Source organism: Bison bison, unplaced genomic scaffold (assembly GCF_000754665.1).
Source record: "Bison bison bison isolate TAMUID 2011002044 unplaced genomic scaffold, Bison_UMD1.0 scf7180017864370, whole genome shotgun sequence".
NCBI lineage: Eukaryota > Metazoa > Chordata > Mammalia > Artiodactyla > Bovidae > Bison > Bison bison.
The window spans coordinates 2,923,755-2,950,490 of record NW_011494942.1 but is presented as its reverse complement, the minus strand read 5'-3'; the positions used below and the strand labels follow the sequence as shown (position 1 = coordinate 2,950,490).

At 34.4% G+C, this 26,736-nt stretch overlaps 1 protein-coding gene across 14 annotated transcripts in view; it reads left to right on the top strand.

Moving 5' to 3' along the window:
• NRXN1 (neurexin 1) overlaps window positions 1-26,736 on the top strand; it is a 1,228,156-nt gene that overhangs the window by 105,179 nt on the left and 1,096,241 nt on the right. For 9 of the 14 annotated variants that reach the window (XM_010855908.1, XM_010855907.1, XM_010855905.1 and 6 more), the window contains 5 exons: window positions 4,937-4,969; window positions 6,496-7,002; window positions 10,594-10,611; window positions 13,929-13,958; window positions 14,722-14,733. In XM_010855908.1, the coding sequence (XP_010854210.1) occupies window positions 6,765-7,002; window positions 10,594-10,611; window positions 13,929-13,958; window positions 14,722-14,733 (298 nt within the window). In that variant the 5' untranslated portion in view covers window positions 4,937-4,969; window positions 6,496-6,764. The remainder of the gene's footprint in view (window positions 1-4,936; window positions 4,970-6,495; window positions 7,003-10,593; window positions 10,612-13,928; window positions 13,959-14,721; window positions 14,734-26,736) is intronic. The other 5 variants (XM_010855914.1, XM_010855913.1, XM_010855911.1 and 2 more) reach the window with 3 other exon arrangements.

Here is a 26,736-nt window from a genome sequence, read left to right as displayed (position 1 = left end):
GGAACTTATGAATTGAAGTGGTCATAAAAGCAGTGTATTGCTACACATTTGTAAGCAATATCTTATGAATTATAACTTAATGAGACTGTTTTGAAAATTAAATCTTTATCTTGGAAGTGGTTTGGATTAAAAAGAAGTGTTTCCACTCCAGTAATCAGAAAGCAGTTTATATAAATGTCAAGAAATAATACCATATGCATATTATTCCATTAAAAAATTAAAATGAACTTTTGGAATTAATGTTCAAATTGGCTGTACTAAAGTCCAAAAAACAAAAAAAAAAACTTTTTGTCTTCTAGCATGTTTTCTTAAGCAGTGGATATCCATTTTAGAAAAAGATAAGATGGGGAATTATAAGGCTACCCTAAAAGCTTGTGTTTGTAGCAATTTGATTTTATGGATCAGTAAATCAACAGATAAAGGATAGATTATTCAAGCTTATGGCTCCTTCTTCAACGTGGAATTGCATTCATATGGGTCTACTTAAGTACTAGACATTAACCCAAAACAGTTATATATATGGAATATTTAGTCATACAGAATTTGTTGTACCTATGAAGAAACATTTTATTGTTAGCCTATAACATAAAACTTTATTTTGTAAAAGAAGATAGGATTTTGTAGAACATCTTTAGTTTTTCTTTCTACTTGTCTAATGTTTCAGCTTTTAAAGTTTAGAGCTTCCTGCTCAGTTCCCAGGAGATTTACTAACAGCTTGTAGGTAAAAGGAATAAAAATAGTATTTTTATCAAATTTGCATTTTATAACTAAAATGAAAAGACAAATGCACTTTATGTGGCATGTTCGTATTATATTGCCTAACCTTCCAAATATTTGACTTGGAATCAAATAGTCTTTTGTTTCAGATATTTTAAAAGGGAAGAAAAATTTTATGTGCTATGAATGAAATGAACACTTTTCTTTAAATTTTAAAGGAAGCAAGAAATGATGGAATAATTCTCTCTTTTATTTCTAGTGGTTAGAATGCCCATGGGCAAACACATTTACTAACATGGGCCGGCTTTTTGCTATTACAGTAGGGCAAAGGTTTTACAAAAGTATTTTTTTTCCTGAGAAATAATTCATTCTAATAGCACAGGGAAGGTGGGTGTTAGGACCTTCTTTTTCTTCAATAAAGGAAATTAAACAGTATTATATTTTTGACTTTATAGAAGTAGCACATAACTGCAATGAAGAAGAAATATTTTTCCTAAAATATTTCTGCTATCTTTCAATAGGATCAAAGAAATCATGAATATAGTCCCCATACTTTATTGTATTACTTTAAAAAAAATTGACAAAATAGATATATTTTAATAATTTTTCCAGGAATGTAGCACCATCTTATTAGACACTTCAGCATGTTGTCCAAATTCTTCATGCTTATTTTCTTTTTAATACAGTTTTTGAAATTTGCAAACTTTCACAAGGAGCCTTAAACTTTCTGTATACTCTTGCAATCTTTTATATTCTATTTAGGTGTATTAGGCAAGTCATCCAACACACTGAGATAACATAAATATAATATAAATGATGTTTATAAAAGTACATTTAAAGTGAGAAGGCCTACTCAAGGGTGGGTATATTTATTTTTTATTCTTATTTCTTTTAAATATTTAGAAGTTACTTGATATCTTTCAGTTCAGTTCAGTCGCCTAGTTGTGTGTGACTTTTTGTGACCCTAAGGACGCAGGTTGCCAGGCTTCCCTGTCCACCACCTACTCCTGGGTGCTGCTGCTGCTGCTAAGTCGCTTCAGTCGTGTCCAACTCTGTACAACCCCATAGACCGCAGCCTACCAGGCTCCCCCGTCCCTGGGATTCTCCAGGCAAGAACACTGGAGTGGGTTGCCATTTCCTTCTCCAATTCGTGAAAGTGAAGTCACACAGTCATGTCCCACTCTTAGTGACCCCATGGACTGCAGGCTACTAGGCTTCTCCATCAATGGGATTTTCCAGGCAAGAGTACTGGAGTAGGTTGATATTACCTTCTCCAACCTCCTCCTGGAGCTGGCTGAAACTCATGTCCATCGAGTCAGTAATGCCATCCAACCATCTCATTCTCTGTCGTCCCCTTCTCTCCTACCTTCAATCTTTCCCAGCACCAGGGTCTTTCCCAGTGAGTCAGTACTTTGCATCACGTGGTCAAAGTACTGGAGTTTCATCTTCAGCATCAGTCCTTCCACTGAATATTCAGAACTGGTTTCCTTTAGGATTGACTGCTTGGATCTCCTTGTAGTCCAAGGGACTCTCAAGAGTCTTATCCAGCAACACAGTTCAAAAGCATCAAGTCTTTGGTGCTCAGCTTTCTTTATGGTCCAACTATACAGCCATACATGACTACTGGAAAAACCATAGCCTTGACTAGATGGACCTTTGTGGGCAAAGTAATGTCTCTGCTTTTTAATATGCTGTCTAGGTTTGTCATAGCTTTTCTTCCAAGGAGCAAGTGTCTTTTAATTTCATGGCTGCAGTCACCATCTGCAGTGATTTCGGTCCCCAAGAAAATAAAGTCCCTCACTCTTTCCATTGTTTCCCTATCTATTTGCCATGAAGTGATGGGACTGGAGAGGAACTAAAAAGCCTCTTGATGAAAGTGAAAGAGGAGAGTGAAAAAGTTGGCTTAAAGCTCAACATTCAGAAAATGAAGATCATGTCATCTGCTCTCATCACTTCATGGGAAATAGATGGGGAAACAGTGGAAACAGTGTCAGATTTTAATTTTTTGGGCTCCCAAATCACTGCAGATGGTGACTGCAGCCATGAAATTAAAAGACACTTACTCCTTGGAAGGAAAGTTATGACCAACCTAGATAGCATATTCAAAAGCAGAGACATTACTTTGCCAACAAAGGTCCGTCTAGTCAAGGCTATGGTTTTTCCAGTGATCATGTATGGATGTGAGAGTTGGACTGTGAAGAAGGCTGAGCGCCAAAGAATTGATGCTTTTGAACTGTGGTGTTGGAGAAGACTCTTGAGAGTCCCTTAGACTGCAAGGAGATCCAACAGTCCATTCTGAAAGAGATCAGCCCTGAGATTTCTTTGGAAGGAATGATGATAAAGCTGAAACTCCAGTACTTTGGCCACCTCATGTGAAGAGTTGACTCATTGGAAAAGACTCTGATGCTGGGAGGGATTGGGGGCAGGAGGAAGAGGGGACGACAGAGGATGAGATGGCTGGATGGCATCACCGACTCGATGGACATGAGTCTGAGTGAACTCCGGGAGTTGGTGATGGACAGGGAGGCCTGGTGTGCTGCGATTCATGTGGTCGCAAAGAGTCGGACACGACTGAGCGACTGAACTGAACTGAACTGAAGTGATGGGACCAGATGCCATGATCTTCGTTTTCTGAATGTTGAGCTTTAAGCCAACTTTTTCACTCTCCTCTTACACTTTCATCAAGAGGCTTTTTAGTTCCTCTCACTTTCTGCCATAAGGGTGGTGTCATCTGCTTATCTGAGGTTATTGATATTTCTTCCGGCAATCTTCATTCCAGCTTGTGATTCATCCAGCCTGGCATTTCGCATGACGTACTCTGCATATAAGTTAAATAAGCAGGGTGACAATATACAGCCCTGAGGTACACTTTCCCTATTTGGAACCAGTCCATTGTTCCATGTCTGGTTCTAACTGTTGCTTCTTGACCTGTATACAGATTTCTCAGGAGGCAGGTCAGGTGGTCTGGTATTCCCATCTCTTGAAGAATTTCCCACAGTTTGTTGTCACCCACACAGTCAAAGGCTTTGGCGTAGTCAATAAAGCAGAAGTAGATGTTTTTTCTGGAATTACCTTGCTTTTTCTATGATCCAGCAGATGTTGGGAATTTGATCTCTGGTTCCTTTGCCTTTTCTAAAACCAGCTTGAACATCTGGAAGTTCTTGGTTCATGTATTGTTGAAGCCTATCTTGGAGAATTTTGAACATTACTTTGCTAGCGTTTGAGATGCGTGCAATTGTGCGGTAGTTTGAACATTCTTTTGCAGTGCCTCTTTTTTTTTTAATAACATTTCATAAAACATTAAAAAAATTGCATCTGATTGTTTTCTGTTTTCCAGTGATTGGTTCCAAAGAATGTGATATCATTTTGTCTTAATCTGGTATTACTGCATTGTATTTAGTAAGCCGAGAATAGAACACCTTATAAAGAAACCACCAACTTAAAAATATTTTGAAATATATTAAATTATTGGTATTTGACCAATTTTAATCTGAAAATAGTAATTTTATATGTTTCAACCTCAGGTACTATTGGACTAATTTTTTTCAGTCTTTGGAGAAGCAGAATTCTTCACAACAGTCTTCCTCTTGTTGAAATATCCTGCATTTTAAAGATTACTAGATATTTACTTCATTGTAGGTAGCATTTTAGTGAACTTTGAGAGATTCCTGGAAAATTTTTAATTTTTAACATACTAAAATTTTTAACATAATATTTTTATTTAGGAATAATGTTAATTTCTCTTAAAGTTATTTTCAGTGAGTTTTATAAAACTTTAAAATTACATTAGCCATAAATTATAAAATATGTAAATATCTTGCATTTTAATCATCACAGTAATGTAAAACAAAAATTTGAAGAATTGAAATATCTTTTTAATATTTATTGCATTTTACCTAATAGACTATTTGTTACATATGCAAAGGTCCTATGGATTAAAGATAACATGAATTATTTATATTAAATAAAATTTTATTTTTCCTTAAAATATGTATAATTGATAGATCATATGAATCATTTTCTATTTGTATTATACAAATCTAATTTGTTAATCTCTAAATTTAGGTCAATTTTATATCATACAGACCATTTTCTATTTGATTTATACCGGTCTAATTTTTTAATCTCTAAATTTAGGACTTGTTTTTACAGTATGGCTTACTTAGTCATATTTTTGTGCAGTATCCCCTTAATTCAATGACAAAATTTTTTTCTACAGGGAAATTAAATAGCCTTCTCTGAGATCGTGTAGGTGAGTCAAATCAGGAGTATTTGAAAGTTTATTTTAAACATCTCTGTAATAAAATGATTTGGGAAAAAAAAAAAACTGTAGACATCTAGCATATGTTAGATCGTTCTCTCAAATGAAAGGTCATTGGTGTCCTTCAGCAGAATTCATTTACCCTCTATTTACTGTTGAAGGACACATTGTGGAATACTTTTTGCTGTTACCCACACAAGTCAGAGGCTGTTTCCTATTCATTTGCTCATTTAAAAAGTCATCCCTGAGTACTGACACATCTACAAACCCACTAGATGGGGGTGATATGTTGAGTGGGTAGGTAGAAGTGTATTTAAATTTATTTTCCCAACTCCAAACCAAGAGTTTTCCACCTCTAATTCCTAAACTATTGTGAGTTTGGACTCTTAGTTAGGAAGCAATACTCCCCAGAACCAGCTTTCTTTGGAGAGTTGTGTAGCAATGATTGAGCTTGGGTGGGAAAGGACACACCCTGACTACTGTTATCTGTAGCTTCCGTATGAAGAAATGTTCATTTCTCAGTAAGCAATCACACAATAACAATGAGCACACACAGTGCAGACTGTGCTCTGTTCATGGTCACTGTGAAATGTCTTTCCCTAAGTCTGTTATTATTGTAAACGTAGAAATGTTGACTTCTCAAAGTTTAGATATAGGGAAGAACTGAGACTATAAAAGCAAGATAAATCCCTGTAATAGGCCCTCATGAAAAGGAAATGCAGTATAGTTTATGTGTGCTATTTAATATATACTTTAATATGTTCACTAACAATTGTTAAATTCCATTAGGACCATTGAACTGATTAAACACCAAAATAATCTGCCATATAATTAGGCTTCCTTCTTCCTTCTTTCTTCCTCCATTGAGAAGATGGAAATTGAACACCACAAGTTCTTTGTCACAGAATTGGTACCTGTATGAAGCAGAAACATAGGCAGTCTCCAACTTATGAAAGTATAATCTCAATATATATATTTATAAATATATTTGTTAGAATAAATAGGTAGAAACTCATCTCACATTTCCCAAAGAAACAAGACTGTAAGGCAAGGTAATCCCAGACCATTTCACCAAGGACTCATTAATTCCGTATCTTGAATCATTGTACAAAAAGTACCGAAAGTGCAGTCAAATGTTACCCATAATTTCTTAGGGAGAATGGTTTTATAGTCCTAAATGTGATGCCAAGATCATCTCTGCTGCTTCAAGTTGGTTAGAGATATCTTTTTACTCCTGAACAGTGAAAAGATCGGGAGGGAGAGGGAGGAAAGAAAAAAAAAAGCTTCCCTAGGTGGCTTCTCTCATGCCCTAGGATCAAGATTCCAGGAGACTGAATGGGAGTGCCATTTAGGTGAATGTGAAACAAGTTGCTGAGCCCACCTGTTAAAAAGCATTTTTGAAACTAGCCAAATTCCTGTTCAGGCTTTTCTTTCCTTAAGAATCCATAATGGACCTTTATGTTTCCTTTTCTGTTTGTTCTTGCTCTTGATTCTGGCTGGCTTTTCTCATCCTCTAGGTGACTGCCGCACAGATCCACAGAACCAGTGATTTCCTCCATTTCCTGTCCTTGAAGCAGTCCCGCAGTACTGAGGTTTTCTAAAGGCTTTCACTGTTAACACCAAAAGAAAAATAAAGCAGAGCTCCATCCTGTGCCACCATGGGAACCAGACTCTGCTATACAGGCATTTGGTTTCCCCAAATGAGAGATGAAATCTTGAAAAGTACTGTGAGGGGCTAAAATGGTGAGGGTAGACACTAGCAAGTGCAGGGTATGTTAGAAAGGAAATGCAATTGTATTCTGAATTCCTGCTTCTGTTGGCTAGCACCAGCCTCCAGGTTTGCTATTATGTACCCTGCCAGGGAGGGCATGGGTCTGAGTGGGAACCTTTTTGCTATAGTGGCAGTTTTGATGGAGGAAAGAAGGAGCCAGAAAAAATGTTGGGAGCCAGTCACAGGCAACTAGCAGAGAAGGAAGGAAGCCAAAAAGGAGGAGAGCCCAAGTGGGAGCAGGAGACTGCTTTGGGTCAGTTTGTAAAGTGAAATGTAGCATATAAGTTGACCACTGCTTGTGCATTTAGATGAAGTATTTCATATTGCTAAGCTTAAACACTGATTATACATAAGGAGTTATTTGTGATATTTTATCCCATACTTTGATTCATTCACTTGGCATGATTAAATTTCTGATTTTCTTTACTTTCAAACAAGGACATTTTTTTTTAATTCATTTTTCTTTTCCTAGTAGTATGCCATTAAGATTATGTGCAAAGACTGTAGTAATAAAGTTACCATCCTTGCCTTCTTATAAGCTGGTGCTCAGTCCCCTCAGTTGTGTTCAACTTTTTGTGACCCCATGGACAGTAGCCTGGCAGACTCTTCTGTCCATGGGATTCTCCAGGCAAGAATATTGGAGTGGGCTGTCATGCCCACTCCAGGGGATCTTTCTGACCCAGGAATTGAACCTGCATCTCCAGCGTCTCCTGCATTGCAGGCAGATTCTTTACCCAGTGAGTCACCTGGGAAACCTTCCTTATAAGCTGGGGACCAGCAGTAAAGCATCTATGAAGATGCTCTTTGGAAGTAATTTTAAAGCATACAATTTTGCATACAGTTTAAAAGTCTGCCTCTTCCCTCATGTCAGCATACAACCATTATTCATAATGTGATTGATATTCTATTACTTTATTTCTATATCTGTGAAGGAAACATGTCTTATCTGAAAGAAAAATAAAATTTAAGTTATGTTGTTCATGATTTTATATTTAATATTTTCATAATCAAAAGAAAAATGAAAGACTGTGATCTTTATATATGGCATGGTAATCATAGTAAAGCTGATTACTAGAGACACAATAGGATTAGGTGAGCAGCATTGAGAAGCCAGGGTTTTCTGCAAACCCAAGAGCTTTTCCCTAACTTGAAAGTGTGTGCAGGTGAGGCTAGATGGAGTGCTTTCTGCCTTACATGAAAGAAAATATGCTGCTTTAGCTTTACGTGCTTTAGCTTTACATGCCAGTTTTAGCACCTTTCTGTTGCTCCTCAAAACCAAAATAGTATTTGGTTGCAAAGAGAAATCAAAAGTTGGTGTTATAAGAAAAACTTTTCTTTTTAAACTTGATATTGTTTGTTTAGTCCAAAAACCAAGTAGAAAAGAAAGAGAAAAGGATAAAGAAATACATGGATAATGACTGTAAATGCTAGAGTTTTGACCATTTATATGTAGCTACTTCCAAATTCTGAAATAACCTAGAGATCATCTCTAGATTAACAGATTCTACATCAACTAAAGCCAGCAAATGGATACCAAAGGGGTAAAATAGAATGAAACAAAGAGAAGTTTTTTTTTTTTTTTTCCAATCCTATAATTGAATCTGAAAATATATAGAAACTCAAGGAAAGTCTATTCTAAGCCGGTTTGTCCCTTCTTCTTCTTTAAATAAGAGTTAATACATTACCTTTCCTTTCACTCTAGTACTTCTGTAAAAAAAATCTAAGTCTTATGAGAAGACTATTTTTGGTCATCAGGATTTGATTACACTTTGGGCATGACTTGGATTTGCATAACAGATGTTCCTTTGGTTAAGCCTAGTTCTCTGTATTAGTAAGAACTCAGAGAAATGCCTTATGACTAGACAGGATCGATGGTATTGCCTGTGGCCCTGTGCCTTAATTAACAGTGAAAAGAGAATGCACTTTCAGCTGACCGAATGACTAACCTTAATTTTGTCAGCACACCTTCCTTTCCTCATATCCTACGAAGCCCATGTATAAAATTTTTGTCATGGCTGGTCCTGTTTCATTGGTTTGTTTTCATTTTCCTTTCTCTATTAGACTTCCATGCAGCACTTTACCAAAACCCCTTTTTGGACCTGTCCTACTCATGACCATATTTGCTAAGTTACTCTCCTCTAAATTCCCTGATTTTGTCATTTTACTCCACATATTTAATAAACTTGTCGAAAAATGAGCATCTTCAGTGGAAAATAGAAATTCAAAGGATATCATTATAAAACCAAAGTGTATCCTAAACATTAAAATATCTGTATCTTTATATGATTCTCAATATAAAGCAATAAAACAAAAACTTAATGTTTGTGACCATGTCATATCCAAGTTGCCTTTGAAAAGTAATACATTCTGATTCCTTATTTGGTAGATAGGAAACCTAAATCAAACAGCAAATGAGTGTCACATACCAATTATTTCAGTCATTTAAAAAAAAAATTTTCTTTTAACATGAACTGTAGGAAACGAACTACTTTGTAGAGGTGTTATTGTCTACATTTATCCATGTTCTATTATGTATTAAATCCACATCAATAAATGTAGCTGTGTTGATATTTCAGTTTCCACTTAATATATTTTAAACAAAGTTGATGATTTTTTAGTTCATTAGTAACTTTGACTATTAAAAAGCTGTTTGTTGAAACCTATAAAATGATACATTTGCAGTTATTTTTTTTCTTTCAACTTAACAGCATTCACTGTTATCTTACTTTTTATAAATACTTTTCATCATGTACCCTCTTTTAAAAGCACAGCTAATTAAATATAAGAATATGACAAGAAATGTCAACATAGATATGCTTATTGTTGAAAACTTTTTCGTAAGTACCAAAATATTGCTCTCACCCTAGTGCCATAAAACAGTTTTTCCTTCTATTTCTTACCTAGATTCCAAGCCCTGTGTCTCAAATAGTACTTGAATTGCCTCATAGATATTAATAGTTTTATATTCCATACACTTACATTGATTATGTGTAGTTAAGACATGTAAAATCTGATTATATATGTTTGTATATACACATATGGAAATATACTTAATATATGAAAAATTTAAGTATTATATAGATATATGGACAAACAAGGGAATTTCACCCAATATTATCAGTATCTTAACTACATTCATATTCGCACCCTAAACAGATGTACAAAGTGAATAAATCATTGTAAGCTTTGTCTTATGAACAGCTATCAAATGAATTTCTCTTGTAAAGATTACTTTTTCTACTTTATATTTTTGAAAATTGCAATACACTATTGTCATTTGTGAAAAAGTATGAACACATTATAAACTAAATTACAGATTTTAGGTACATAAATTTATTTGATGTTTTTTAAGGAAATAAATTTATTAGAAATATTTCAAGGCCATGATGTAAATAGATTACATATCTGATAGAATGGAGTATCTTTAAGTGAAATTTCATGACTACTTGTCATGAACTTTCTTTTGTCCAAGTAAGTCAAAATTAAAAATAGAATCTTTTAGAACTGTTATAAAAAAGCTTTAGAAGTAATTGCTAGGATAACTGTGCTAGCAGCATATAAGAGTTATGTATGTTTTGCACAGGGCAATGAAAGACTTTTGAAAACTCCTTGCTCAGTACCCAGCAGTATTACTGAAATTTTGTCTCATATTCCTTAAATGCTGCCAGTGGGAGGGAACCTGCTTCCTGTGATTGTTTTTTTCCCCTTTGAATGGGAGCGATGGAGCACTTGCATGATGTGTTTGGTGCCTTGCATGAAAAAGACATGCAAAGGCAAGGTCTAGTCTGCATGCTGCTTAATGAATGTTTTTCCTTTTCTCTCCCTCCTTGTCATGTGCTTTCAGAAGACAACAATGTGGAAGGTGGGTGCTTTCTACTTTGTTTTCCAACTCTCATTTGCTTTTTATTTCTTAGTAATAGTAGAGTACATCTTGAATGTAGACGGTAAGTTGAACTTCTGAGTATTTGCTTATTTCTGGATTGTGTATCATTTTTCATCTAGAACACACACTTTCAACTCCCTTCAGCCCGAAGTGTATGAAACCCCTTCAACCTTAACTCCAGCCCTTGATGGACTTCAGCATCCCATATAAACCTTAGAATACTTATTTCAGTGTTCTCCATGGAAAAATGACACAATCTTGCTTCTTTTATTTTAAATGAAAAAAATATATCTTTGTGGTTTCCGAACCCAGTGCATGATTCTCCATTTTTTTTTCTTGATCAAAATGATTTCTTTTGTAAATTTTGAGCATTATTATATCATCTCTAGCCCATTGGTTTAGTTTCAAATGATTTGATTTTAAAAAAAAACACAAAATAAAGTATAAGAAGCATAAATTTAGATTAAAAATAAGCCATTGGTTCATGGAAATGAAAGCATACTGCACTCCAGCATGATTACTGGTAAGTATATTTATAATATTCTATGTCTGTTAAGTAGAATTATGGTGTTTGTTCAAGGTATTCTAAAATTATCAAGAGATTTTGAGAAAGCTATACATTTTTCCTGTTGAATTCAACAAACTAAAACATGTTTCAACATCTTTTTTTAAATTAAAAAAAAAAGGCAAAATATAGTTGATTTTCTATGTTGTGTTAGTTTCATATTTCAACATCCTTACCTTTAAGGAACTTAAATGCATTAGTTCACGTGCTGTAAAATTAATATGTAAAGGATAAAAATATGAAAAGAACTAGGAAGTGCAAAGAATTGTGAAAAGGAAATTGATGTCATATCACCTTACATAATCACAGCATTAGCAGTTCAGATTCCCTAGAAAAAGAGTCCCCATATAATGTAACAGATTAAAATTACTAAAATTTGATATCTCAAAGAACGATTCATGCTAACACAAAATTGATCAGTAGCAGATATCAGCATATTATTTGTGATTATTTCGTGGATTCTTTCAATTGCTTAGTTGCCAAACATTTGTTTCATTATTTAAGTAAAACAAATTAAAAGTTTAAAAGAAATCACCAGTGAAAAATTTTCCAGGTGTTGCTTCTGTAAATGGCATCTTTTTTTCTACAGTATAATTTAAATAGCATGTGAGTGTGCACTTAGTAAAGATATTACCCTTACAGGTCTGACTGACATTGTTCAAAATCATTCTCATTTATAATTATGCATGTTATTTGAGTTCAAAAGGTTTTTTTTTTTTAAGTATCTTTTTGGCTTTTTTTTGTATTTCCTTAATCATCCTGTAAAAAGGTCTATGTTTTCATTCTTTTCTCTTTAAATCCAGTTGCATTCAAAGGGGCTTTGAAATCAGCTTAATGAGCATGTATGACTCTCTCCTTACACATCTCACGAAAAAAATTGACAAGATTTTCAGAGTATAGGCTCATAAACTATTGTAATAAAGTTTATTCTGTCATTGGAGAAGGGAATGGCAACCCACTCCACTACTCTTTCCTGGAAAATTCCATGGATGGAGGAGCCTGGTAGGTTCCAGTCCATGGGATCGCAAAGAGTTTGACATGACTGAGCAACTTCACTTTATTTGATCATAATTTTTAATGTCTATGTTTATAACTCCACTTTGACCATATAGTCTAGCTGCCTTGGAGGTAGGGGTATAACACAAACAATGCAAATGTTATTCATATTTAAAAATTTCCATTCTTACTAAGGTAGTATTAAAAGCCATTAGAGGAATGTAAAAGTTACATCTTGCACAGAATTATTTCCCTGATTTATTTTACAAAAAAGTTATGAACTATTATTAGGAAATGTATAGTAATTTTTAAATGAAATTAAATGAAAAATTATATAACCTGGGCAGATAAGCTGCTACTCTTAAGCATATAAAGTATCATGAGTCACCAATGAATCATAAACTTTTTAAATTGATTGTGATTTTTATTTTGTTTAAAAATCTCTTAGAAAATATAAAAGAAACTAGATTACAGAAACATTGAACTACCGTGCTAAATAATTTTTATATCATAATTATATGATGATGTGTAATTGTGTCTGCCCACAGGAATGTGTAAATACCCCTTAAAATTTTAAGGACATAATACAGGTTATTTCAATACTGATTCAAGTAATATACAAAGCTGTTTAGCTCAAAGCCTCAAATATATTTGAACAGTGGGAAATGAAATACACATTTTATTAAATTTGTATGTATGCTTTATTTCTCTAGCATTTTCCCATATTCTTGAAATATGTAGGGATTGAAGTGTAACTTAATTTCTAAATTTAGAATAAAGAACTAGGAATTAATGCTGAAAAGTAGAACATATATTTATAGATAGTGAAATAATTTTTTAAAAGAAAATTACTAGTATTCTTTAGAAAAGGGGTAATCTTCAATCTAAAATTGTCAAGGAAGAATTAAAAATAATTTAAATAAACAAAAGGAATTCCATATTCTTTTAGAAAACTATCTTGATGAAAGTATATCTTAAATATACTCATGTTAACTCATACTTTAATATTGAAGTAATGTTTAAGTAAAATGTTAAATAATTTTGTTTTCCATGGAAAATTACTTAAGCCTGTTTAAAGGTCATCCATTGTTTCTAAAAAAAAATCTCATTCCATAGTAAGTTCTAACTTTACAACTGCATGTCTGATGATCTCTTTTATATTTGAACAAGCTTATTCAGTTCCTAACTGTGTCAGACAAGGGGCCATTTCTGCATTATCATTTCAGTGTGACTCAGGATGTGTTTTTCTTTTTTTCATTTAATTATGAAATGTCTCATTTTTTATGAGAGGAAAAAGATCAGACCCAGCCCATGTTTCAGGTATTCCCTTGGGGTTTTTTTTTTTTTTTTTTAATATAATTTCGTCACCAAAGAAGGCAGACCCTGTGGGGGCAGTGTTCAAAACAGCCTTATCAGAGGGCATGCAGGGCAGATGCAATATTTAAGGGATTGGTTGGCTTTTTAAGTCATGCTCTTATGCTGTTGAATGCTCCAGCTGATACATAGAAGATATACACAGTGCAGCATATGCAAGTGTTTAAATTGCAGTTCTGTAAGTCTTTGCCCCAAAGCATTCCAACCCGGAGTTGAAAGAATGCTTTTGATTTGCCTCTGTGATACAGACACGTCTCATAGGAAACAAGATGTCTGTCACTGAACATTTTTGTCACTGTGACAACCCTGCCTTCCCATGCTCCCTTGTTTATTGCTGACTGTGCTCTTGTTTCCCTTCAAGGTCTGGCGCACCTGATGATGGGCGACCAAGGTATGGGCTCTGTTCCTTTTCCACTCTGCTTTCAGTGTTTTCTTGTTCTCTAGCTGCTTTCAAACCATTGCTGCAAAGGATGGGCAAATGCTTGCAAGTTATCTGGCTGCAAATAAAATGCATAACTTTGTTCACATTTTTTCATGTGTTTTTCTCCCCTTTATTTGTTGGTTTGGTATTGGTTTGCTCCTTTGACTTTTATTTTCCTTCATTCTTGCACTATGTCTGCAAATAAATGAGAAATAAGAACTTGTAATTGAAAGTTTCCATACATTTATCAGCATATGCAGCTAAAGGTAGTTATAGTAAAGAAAATCAGAGAACCATTAATATATGAAAGAAGATACTTGGTTTAATGTACTGCACCAAAAAGAGTCCATTTTTCACCCATGCATGGCAGTTTGGGAACATATGCAGACATCTTTGGCTTCTGGCTTCTTGAATGCTGAGTATAGTGTTCTACAAAATCAATACTTTTTCTACCTACAGGCTTTGTGTATCTCTCCTTTTGTGTAGTCTTTTAAAGTGAGCATGGGCTTTCTAATTTCCTTGCACGTATTGCCTTAAAAAAAGGCAGATTTCTCAACATGTATTGATTATATCTCCATTTGTTTTCAAACTCTTATTTATACCTTCTTGTATATTTAATTTTCAAAGAGTAGTACATTTACATATATTCATAATTCTTATTGTTGTTTCTCTCCTCTTTATTCTCTTTGTATGGAAACCCTTTCTTCATGGAACCATTTCATCAAATCCATAGGTAAAAGTAAAGGTATTACATTATTTTATTTCTTCTTAATATAATCTATATGAATAACAGTGTGTCTAAGTTATGCAAATATATTTAGACCTTTTGGCATTAGTAATGGGCACTGGGAGGTAGGTGTGAGTGGTAATGAATATTTTATGAATTGAAGGTAAGAAAAATCCATCAAAATGTTTCCCTCTGTATTTTCTTGCTCTTTAGAGTGGTTTTTTTTTTTTTTTTTGCATGTCAGCAGCTTATATAATTAGCATATTTAAAGATTAGTTACAGGTTTCAGTGTCAGTTTTTGCAGTATCATTTAATGGTAGTTAAATAATGAGTGTAGCCACCAGAAACATATCATCCTCAAATATTTAATTCTGGAGTACACCTGCACCAGCTATTCTGCCTAAGAATGTAAGTCAAAGCATGTGCGGCATTGAAATGGAACTGCTGCAGGCTCATCAGGCTGTGGTCTTCTAGATGTTATATAAACACATTGACTCCATGGTAACTCTAAAAGGTAGTGTCATAAAAGAAACAAAGGCTCAAGACAAAGGCTCAAAGACAAGCCTGCTCTTTCTTTTGTGCGTACTAACTTTGTTTTAAGAACATTGTCAACTAGGTATACATTTCTGCATCCCTTGGTAAGTCAGGCATGTGTATTCTTTGACAGTATTGGTGCCAAATTTAAAAGCATGCTTAGTTTGCCATTTAGAACCATCCACATTGTGTTTAATGTTTTCATTAGAAGAAAATAGATGATATGCAGCTGTGGTAAATATAAATATGTCTCATAGCCTTTAACCATTTTTAACTGTGTATTAATGAACATGCCCTTGGTATCTAGTTTTGTTTTATTTTGGCTGTTTTAAACACAAGCATGTGTTTCTTTGAATTTTCTGAATCTCTCTTTTGCTCTGAATCTTAATCAGGGGAATTGGTACCAAAGCTCACAGTTCTCTCCCTTTACATTAGTGTCATCTAGCAGGGTAGCTATTCTGTTTAAAAAAGGCCCTGAATATGAGTGTAGAAATAAGTAAGAGAAGATATCAAAGTTTTAAATGTGTAACATAGACCTTTAGAAACCAATGTTGTTTGAGTATTTTGAGCCAATAAAAAGAGAACATATGTTATTGCAGTTTGTATTTTGGTCAGCCATTTCGAATAATATAATTTAACCTTATTTTACACTTTCAGAAACTGTGAAAATGACAACATATATCAATTTTGTGTACGATTTGGGATACTTTTTAAAATTCTTTCTTTTTTTTTTTTTTGAGGCCAAACTACTGTTCCTTCCATTTCTGAAGTCGGCGTTTTCCCCCAAGTTCCTTAGTATAGGAATCAGGCTGACATAGAGGAAAATGTATTTATATTTTGTTTTACTAGCTGAGTGAAGTAAATGTATATGTGTTTGTATATGTGCATGCATATATTTGTATGAATGCATGTGTATACACAACTTTCTAAATATACATACACATATATATCAATTATGTTGTGAAAAAGTAACTCTTAAAAATAATACTCTAATTATATAACCATTTAGCTCTACATATGGAATAATTCATGTTTATGCTTACCTGATATTCATTTTGGTGTAATTAATGTTGAGTGTCACTTTATTCAATTTTATTATGTCAGTCTTAAAAGTTTTCTATTGGCATGTGTGAAAATATTTTTGCTTTACTAGTTTTCATCAAATTTTATTTCTCAGTCAGCACAAAACTATACAGGACAGAAATTTGGTATTTACTTTACATTATTTTTCTGTTAATAGGGCTAGGATGCTTCTTGGTGTTAAATGGGAAATGAAGACTTTGAGATGGACTTGGGTATTTAAAACAGTGATCACCTTTACATGTTGGTTAAGCTATATATATATGCATATGCATATATATATATATAAAATGAGAAACATGATTTGTAAGTCTGCATTAGTTGCAAATTAATTCAACAAATCTGCATTCTAGAACAAAAAATCCAATCTTGACTGTGATGAATCATAAATGAATGTCAATAAAATAGGGAATGAAAACATGGAAACAAATGGAAGTGCAGGGAGAGTGGTAAATAGTATGATCAGTGATGGGCATTCAGAAAAGATAAAGATAGTATGAATCAGGGTCTCCTTTAGGAGGCTATCCTTGCCTTGTACCACCTGTTGGAGGAGTCAAAAATGTCTAGAAACTTTACAGTGTAGCCTTTTGTATCATGTTAAATCCTAGTTGTGCATAAAATGTGTTAAATCTACCCTAATCTTAAATAACAGATTTGCATTGAAAATTCATGCTTCTCAAATCTTCCCATCAAATTTTAATCCTGAAACATTTTTTGGACCCTACATTTCTCTTTAGGTGTAGTGAATTCAGGTGCTCTGGAATAATCTTTTGTGAATTAAAATCTTCCTTTATTGAATCCAGAAGCAAAACTGGGTTCAAGAATATTATTGCTATCGTTTTGGTATATTTTATATGGATTCTTAGGTTTTTTCCGAACTTTTAAATGTCCAGTGACAGACAATTGTATTTCATTTTGTACATTTTAAAAAGGAACATTTCTTCTGATAACCTCCTTCATCCTCCTCCCCAGGCTTCTCTCTAGAGGTAAGCACTGGTATCACTTTGTTATATATCCTTACACAGTTGGTATGCATCCTTCCAAACTCTGTAATTATTTCTTCAGGGTTTGAAAATTGCAGAATTCCTTATCATATTGTATGACAAAAGCAGATAAGTCAGCTGGAGACGTGTTAGGGCTCATTGCTTTGCTGGCAGAATCAAAATGAATGAAATAAAAACTTTTTCACTCTTTTGGTAGACCATCTTGACTCATATTTTCACTTGGTCATTCTGTTTCACATTTTAGAGTTGATTATTTTGATTGGTTTTCATGTTTTCTAAATGATTACAGTTAGGAATAACCTTTATTTTCTTTGGGATAACTACGAGAGATAATATTCAGGGCCAACCAAACTCCCATTGGTTGTGGTTAGATAGATTCAAGCAGTCTCTGTGACACTGTGTTTGCTTTCTTTCTAGGTTTGAAATTTGCCGCTATTGTTAGGCCTATTGACAATATTAACTTTATTTGAGAATCTAGATTTCTCTATTTGTCTGGGAAGGCAGTTTTTTGCTTGTTTTCTTCTATATATGTTTAAACTGGTCACTTCATTCTAACAATTGATTATATTTTACTCTAATGTTTGAGAAAAATGAATGACCATTTAAATCAGAAAATGTCAAATAAAGTTATACTGCAAATCCAGCCGTCATTGACTGGTTAAATAGCTGAGAAGCATAGGTTAATAATTGTCCATTAAATGATGATCAAAAGCATATATTTTACATCATAACAATTATTATAACTGTATATATTTATGTGAATGATTATATATTTAATGTCAACTTTTCCTAGTAGAATGTAAGCTCCATGAGAGCAGGAAGCTTGACTTTCTTTTTGACCATTGTATTTCCAGACTGTCTTTCTTACTGTATCTTGAACTTGCCATTCTCATGATTTAAGTATGTGTGTGTTGGGGGTGTATTGGAAAAGGTAGATATAGAGGAGGAGATGGAGGGTTTGTGGTGGGCATAGTAGAGGGTGGAAAAGTAAAAGGAAACTTGTAAAAATAACTAGAAAAAATTGTAGCAATAGATTATATTGAATGCTATCTCTACACTTCTTTTGTTTCTGATCATATCCTTTTTCAAAGCTACAGTATTTCTTTCTAATAAAATATCATTCTGGTATCACTTTAATATGTCTTAGCCGGTGAACAGCAATGGTCCTGTAAGGAAGTAAAAAGTCTGTGTGTTTTTGTGTTTGTAGGTTTTCAAAAATTTTAATGTGATTCACTGTCACAGTGGCAAATAATAAAGCTGTATTTTCTAACTTTCACTATTCATGTGATAGCAACACAGGACATTTCCTGAAATTCACATATGGTGTTTAACTAACTAATTAGTTTCCATGAGTTCTGAGTTCTTTTTTTTTTAACCTGTATCAATTGTGATGTACCATAAGACCTGTGTTTAAATTGGGTTTCAATTGGGTTAGCATTGCAAACTTTCAAACAAGCCAGAATTTGTCGTATCTGTGATATGTCTTAATGTGATATGAGCATATTTGCTATTCCTTTCATTTGTAAATCCTGCACTGTATTTGCAAAATAAGTTTCCATTTGACTCTTTCAAATGTTTATTGTTTGATTATCTGTGTTTCTCATGTTACTAGAAAGCCAAGGTATTACAACTATCAAGCATGTAACTACACATTTTAAAAGTTCCTAAATTTCATTGTTTGTGAAAATGAAGATCTTAAAATCGAATAACTGTAAAGAAAATACAGATTTTTCTCATAACCAATTCTGTTAATATCTATATATAGTTAGTTCCAGTCACCTAATTGATAAGCAGTATCAAAGATTATGTATTTAAAATTTTATCTGTAATGTCAAGCCACAACTAATATTCTATCTATTCTTGAAATAGACTTGATATTATTAATACTTAGAGAAAATAACATATTTAGTAGTATTAAACATCTTCTTCTGTTTCCATAATTTTTGTTTCAACTATCATCTTTGTTTGTGACTAATTTGTCTGTGAAGTGCAGTTTCCAGTCACCAACGTCATGATGCCTGTTTGTTTTATAACTCGGAAATACATTTTACTGTGATATCTGATATAGAACTAATTTAGTTTTGAAAATATCATATCTCTCTTCTTTTGTATGGCTTCCGAAGTCATGTCTCCTCATTTAGCTTCAAAATATCAACTATTCTTCATTGCTCAGAAGCATTTTTGAGTGTTGACAGAATCTTAACTGTATTGAAATGCTTACATGTGGTTCATTTGCAACCGAGGCATAATTTATTTCTGTTTATCAATTGTGACTTCTATTGTCGCAGTATTAGAAGCTCCTCAGCCACAGAACATGGAAAGACCAGAATTTCGCTTCATGAAATAAGATATTAAATGTCTACTTCACTAATGTAATATACTTAGAAGGCTACATGACTGTTTAAAATTTGGTATTTATATTGTAGTCTTCTTTAGCCTACCTGCCTGTCAGTTCTGAGCACAATGAAGAAGAGCTACTGGAAGAGTAAATATTTCTGTATTACCTCTTGCTGCAATTTAATGGTTTTTATCATTATGTTTTTAGTAAGAAAAGCCCCAGCACCTTTTTTGTATCTTCACTCTTGGTTCTGTGATGAGAAGTTTCCCATTTACATACACAATTATGATATTGAATAACTGGTAAACTAAATAAGGATTTTGTTAAGCTTGTAGTGGATTAATTAATCCTCATTGAACAGCACAGAAAGGATTCTTCACAGTTTAAAGAATGAGGTAGTATAAATATAACTTTAGATCCTTTACTGAAATAGATCATAAATAGCAAAAAAATTATTTTATATCATATTGAATATTAAAAGGATCATTTCTTTTCCAAAATAATGATTTCATCTTATTTATCCATGTTGAAATGTATTTTTGTTAATCTGAAGTGAAGTGAAAGTCTCTCTGTCATGTCTGACTCTTTGTGATCCCCTGGACTTAGTCCATGGAATTCTCCAGGCCAGAATACTGGAGTGGGTAGCCTTTCCCTTCTCCAGGGGATCTTCCTAACCCAGGAATTGAACCCAGGTCTCCCACATTGTAGGTGGATTCTTTATCAGCTGAGCCACAAGGGAACCCAAGAATACTGGAATGGGTAGCCTATCCATTCTCCAACGGATCTTCCCACCCAGGAATAGAACCGGGGTCTCCTGCATTGCAGGTGGATTCTTTACCAACTGAGCTATGAAGGAAGCCTAAATTAATGTAGGTTTAAAAAATCAAAATCTTTAGGCTGGTAAGAAGGTATTTCTTAACTTGTCTTGGCCAGTGGTTTTAAAGAATACTGTAAATTACCCAGGATACTCATTAGCTCATATACTAAAGGGACTTGAATCTTCAACTAGAATCAGAACTTTGTAGCAGAAAACAACTTTTCAGATAATCTTTACAAATTGTTGACACTATTTTATTTGTAACATATAATAGGAGACATTGCTTATTGTGATAGGCAAAACACTGTGGAAATTTTGGCTAAAATAACTGATACAGACTTATCAACTCTAAGAAGACCTTAAGACTTTGCTCCACTTAAACACTAATAATCATGAAACAGGGTTCTATCTTCTTATTTGAAAAATAAAGTTAGAGGTAGTATGAAGGAAACTCATCATAAAGTATTATATAAGATGCTATTGTTGATTTGGGAGAATGGCATTGAAACATGTGTAATATCATATAAGAAACGAATCGCCAGTCCAGGTTCAATGCAGGATACAGGATGCCTGGGGCTGGTGCACAGGGATGACCCAGAGGGATGGTACAGGGAGGGAGGTGGGAGGGGGGTTCAGGATTGGGAACGTGTACACCCGTGGTGGATTCATGTTGATGTATGGCAAACCAATACAATATTGTAAAGTAATTAACCTCCAATTAAAATAAATAAATTTAAAAAAAACAAAAAAGAAAAAAAAAAGATGCTATTGTTTCTCATTTTGAAGATTTCATTTTAGGGGAGTAAAACTCTATCTTATAACAAAGGACCAGTGTAGTGTGATACGTAAGTACCACAGTCATAAGACCTGTTCAAATCCTGCATTTGCTTTTTACTGACCTGGGCAAATAATTCAGCCTCACATGTCTAAATCTTAGGATCTGTATTATTAGCTAATAAAAATACTCCATTCTCCAGTATGCTGTTACATGACAAAATGCAAAAGCAAGTAAAAGATGGTTTCTATCAATGGTGATGCTAAAACATACTGTACACACTTAGATTAAGTGAATCTGAAAACTAATCTGTAATATGCCCAGGATTTTAAGATGTTATTAGTCTCAAAATCTGCCTATCCTATAAATACCCTATTTTTCATGATTCTATGATTAAGTTATAAATAACTAGACATCCGTGTCCTGATGGCGCATACTACAGAGAATAGTGGCACAATTAAGCATGAAAGATTAATTCTACTCAACCATATTTAGATATCCCTATTTCTCTTTTACATTTTCACATTTCTCTCACATATAATGATGAAGTTGAAATAGATTGTCTTCCCTTTGAACAAAACTAGGAATTCTAGTTTCTTTATATGCTGTTCTTTAAATGCAAATTAATGAGCTGAAGGGGGCAGAAAGAAATATTTTCTTGTGGACTGGAAGTACCTCCTAGAGAAAAATTTTTTATGAATTAATGTTTAGCCTCATTAATGACTTAACAGAGTGATATATGATTTGAGTTTATACTACTTAGTCACCTGAAGACCAAATTTTCAAAGACAAGCTAATTAGGGCTTTCTCTTCTTTGATAGGTATCTTTGAGGGAAAAATAACATAATTACCTAGAGATACTTAAATAATTGCCTATACCCTCACATCCTTCAAGATTTTGCTCAAATGGCACCTGAGTCTCAAGAGACTTGTTTTGACAATCAAATTTAATACTATGATTTGCCCCTTTCCTGAACTCTCTTACTCTAGTCAGTTTATCTCCCATAACAATTATCTTTTAACACGCTTTAAAATTTTAGCGTTTATTTTGCTTACTGTTTATCGTCTGGTTTACTTCAGCAAGAATAGAAGACAGCAGAGATCTCTGCCCTTCTATATCTCTAGAGCCCCAGAACAGGGACTGGCACAAGTATGTATTCAATAATACATGTTTAATGACTGGCTGACTGATTATAAACAAGTTTATGGAATTTCTTTAAGATTTTATTTTGGATCCTTTTTTTTCTTTCCCATAATACCTTTACTTTCAAATTTATTTTTTCCTTTTTGCTTCAAGATAAATATTATAATAAAGGAAAAAGAAGATCAGTAAAACCAGGATTTTTCTCCTTTTGAGAAGGACTCAGACGACCCATTGGATCATCTTTGTTCTCTGCCCAATGTATGCAGGTGGAGTCACAGAATTTGGAAGGAATTTGAAAACCTCTCCATTAACCACTAATGATCAAGTCTTTAAAATTCCTCTAGTAATCAGGGATTATTAAAGGAATATTAAATGAATGTTTCAAGAAAGGGCTAAAAATTCATCTTTGTATATCTCTGTGTATATCAGTAAGAGGAAGAGGCTCCTAGAAGTTTAGCTTCTAAGTGGCATGAATCATTGTGACTTTCAGTAATTACCTTTTGGCAGTTTGTGACAGAAGTTTCAAAGAATGAAATGGGTCCCCTTGTACTTTCCATTCATGTGACTTATCTAGTGCTTCTAATATTGAAAGATTCATTTTTCTCAGGCCCTCAAACAGCTATGTACACCCAAAGGGCCTTTGACTTTTTCCCAACCTGTGGATAAATGATCATATGTTCAACTAGATGATTTATCAAGTGGTCTAGATCTGCAGCCACCTGTCCTAAATTGTGGAGCCTTGAGTTGAAGAATTGCAGTGGTAGGAAATCTCTGAATGAAAAATCAACAAGAAAACTGCAGTGCTGAAGGCCGCATTTTCCTTAAAATGAGTGCCTTACTATGTGTCCTTTTGTTGAAAATAGGGTTTGGAGTGAAATAGGGGGAGAGAAAAAGCGGGTGGGGAGAGAATTCTCTCTAGAAAGAATGAAAGTAGTTTCATTCAGTCTTAGTCATTATTGCTTTAATCACCAGAGATTTTTCTGTATGTGGGGCTGTGGCTTATGGTATATAGACATAGCTTTTCAGATGGATAATTTAGAGATGTTGGACATTAAGACATAAACACAAGGATAATAATAGTTACCACTTTTCAGAACACATCTTTACACATTCAAGTTATATCCACTTATATAACATGTGTACTCTGCTAAATGCAGTTTTAACTTTTCCTCCTGGCTTGTTTGCCTGTACCTATGATGACATCTGGTCCCATCACTTCATGGGAAATAGATGGAGAGACAGTGGAAACAGTGTCAGACTTTATTTTTTTGGGCTCCAAAATTACTGCAGATGGTGACTGCAGCCATGAAATTAAAAGACGCTTACTCCTTGGAAGGAAAATTATGACCAACCTAGATAGCATATTAAAAAGCAGAGACATTACTTTGCCAACAAAGGTCCATCTAGTCAAGGCTATGGTTTTTCCAGTAGTCGTGTATGGATGTGAGAGTTGGACTGTGAAGAAAGCTGAGCACCAAAGAATTGATGCTTTTGAACTGTGGTGTTGGAGAAGACTCTTGAGAGTCCCTTGGACTGCAAGGAGATCCAACCAGTCCATGTTAAAGAAGATCAGCCCTGTGTGTTCTTTGGAAGGAATGATGCTAAAGCTGAAACTCCAGTACTTTGGCCACCTCATGCAAAGAGTTGACTCATTGGAAAGGCTCTGATGCTAGGAGGGATAGGGGGCAGGAGGAGAAGGGGACGACAGAGGATGAGATGGCTGGATGGCATCACCAACTCGATGGACGTGAGTCTGAGTGAACTCCGGAAGTTGGTGATGGACAGAGAGGCCTGGCGTGCTGAGATTCATGGGGTCGCAAAGAGTTGGAATATGACTGAGCAACTGAACTGAACTGATGATGACATGATAGCTCATTCAGATTTGTAGCAGCTGAGGTAATCTCCAGTAATTTTTAATGTAAAAAAAGTGCAGGCATATTATTACCAGAGATATGAAATAAGGATAGTAATTTCTTTCACCCTACAGAATTTTGTTTTACTACATAACCCAGATACAGACCAGAAAATTAGGCTATTGAGATAGTAAAATGACTCATGTTATATGAAATTTCTAAGCAATATTTATTTTTGGGCCTGGATTACCTGGTCAACTGACCCAGTTTTCCATTTCATCTTCTGGACTTGGCATTATAAAGTCAGTAGACATTTGGAGAAAATTAAATAACTCCATTCAAGGAAACAATCAAATTTAGATTGGGCTAAAGTGCTGCCAGAGGGATGGAAATCCCTCAATTGGCCAATTGTGATTTAGTTCACAGGGAAATCCTCATTCACAAGCTAACCATAAGTTTTTTGCAGATGGCTGGTGGCAAAATATGCCAGAAATTCCTGCTTAGCTTAGTGAGCAGACATTTTTAATGCTATCCTGACTTAAAAGAATTACATGATGCTTTGTTGTAACTGTCTTTCCAATGATTATTTATTTAAATAAAATAATGCATTATCTGACCAGCAGTCACAGGGCATAGAATTCAAATTCCTTCCCTGGCAGTGTGGTTGTATTTGCACTGATCCATCTGTACTTGCTGTGTCCAGTGACATTCTTTGTGAGAGGACTGGGTAAAATTAAGAGTCATTCAGTGCAGTGGAAAGAGAGAAGCCAGTTGGCTCAGATGAAAGCCAAAACTTGGACTAATGCAGGTGAGCCACTTTGGGTGCTCATTTGCCCTCTTATTGTAAGGTGTAATGTCATGACCTCTTAGGCCAAACCACTGAACCTCTATTCTTCAACTACTTCAAATCTGTCATTCCCTAGTTAGAAGAATGCTTGAGGCTGGTCAAGTAGCCTACTTCCCTGTTAGAACATCTGAGCAGTCTTTGAAACACCATTACAAACCTTGACCTTGTTACCATTGTTCTGAGCCAGGGGTTCTCAGGTTGTCTGCCTAGCTCTCCCCCATCTCCCATCCCTGCTGCCCACCCCCAATCATCTGAAGCATATTTTTAAAATATATACATTTTCAAGGAACCTATCTGATAATTTTAATCAGTAGGTCTATGGTAGATTATGATCTTTTACCTTAAAAAGCCCCTTTTCAAGTGTCCAGAAAGCTGCTAAAGCAGAGCCATTATGTGCAATGTTACCAACTCAGCTAAATGGCTTTTGTCCTTTATATAAGCTGATTCTTGGTCGTCATAGTGAGTGATGAAGGTTGTTTTTCTTTTGTTGTTTTTTTCTTTCCTTCCCCCCGACCCCCCGCAGGGCCACTGTGCCATAGTCTATTCAATTTATATTATTTCTGTGTTGAAAGATTTTCCTTACTAATAAAAATATTATTATCTTGCTTTAAGAGAAGTTAGGCCTTGGTCCATTATGAAAGGACTAGCAGAGGAGATATGGTTATTCAGTTGGGCCTACTCTTTATCCTTGAAATTAAACAATTGGTTTTCACACAAGATGTCACTGGGCTCTTTCCAACCTTGTGGTACATGTCATTAAAACTTTCATTGTGTAGAGTTCAAATACCTGCTTTTAAAAAAGAGAAAAAAAGATACAAATTGAATACATGGGAACATTTAAACTTTTGATATGATGCCCACCCATGGATACTTTGTAATATATTTTAGGATCATTGTCCATAATGGACCATGATAAAGTAATGCAGACAAAGGAAAAGCCAAACAACAAATGCTGAGTTCACATTTTAAAAAAGAAAAGGCCTCAAACATATTTCTAGACAATGGAAAAATTGATTATAATGACTTTCTTCTCTTTTTACTGAAGATTGTGGTGAAAGAGGTGTTAAATAAAACAGGAATATATAATTTCTACAAAGGTTATACTTTAGAGGGTAGAAATTTGGTCTCCGGAGTCTATTAAAAAAGAAGAGGTAGTGTTCTGAAATATTTAAGGAATGACAGACCCAGGCATAGAAATTAAGGGAAATAAATTATTAGATTAAAAAAAAAATCTATAAAAGAAAGTGATTAAGGCATGATGTGAGCACAAACAAAACTGAGAGGAGTGCTGAAGGTGAGAAAGCCAAGCTCCAGAGGGATGGAGGCAAGAGGAGATGATCATGTGTGACAGCAAGATATTATTTCCATAGGTAGGAAGGTGTGCAAGAATAATGGCAGCAGCCTGGGAACACAGCTTCAGAAGTTAGGAAAGCTCTGTATATCCATGGGTACATATATCATGTGATTTGAGGGGGAGCCACAATTTTTTTCCTTGCCAAAGATGGCTCTTTCAGTAGGCCTGTCTTGTTTAAAAGTTAAAAAAAAAATACAGTATTTGAAGGTGCTGCATAGTTTTTTAACTAATTTATTTGTTCTTAAAAAGGGGTCTCATGAAATGGGACCATAGAC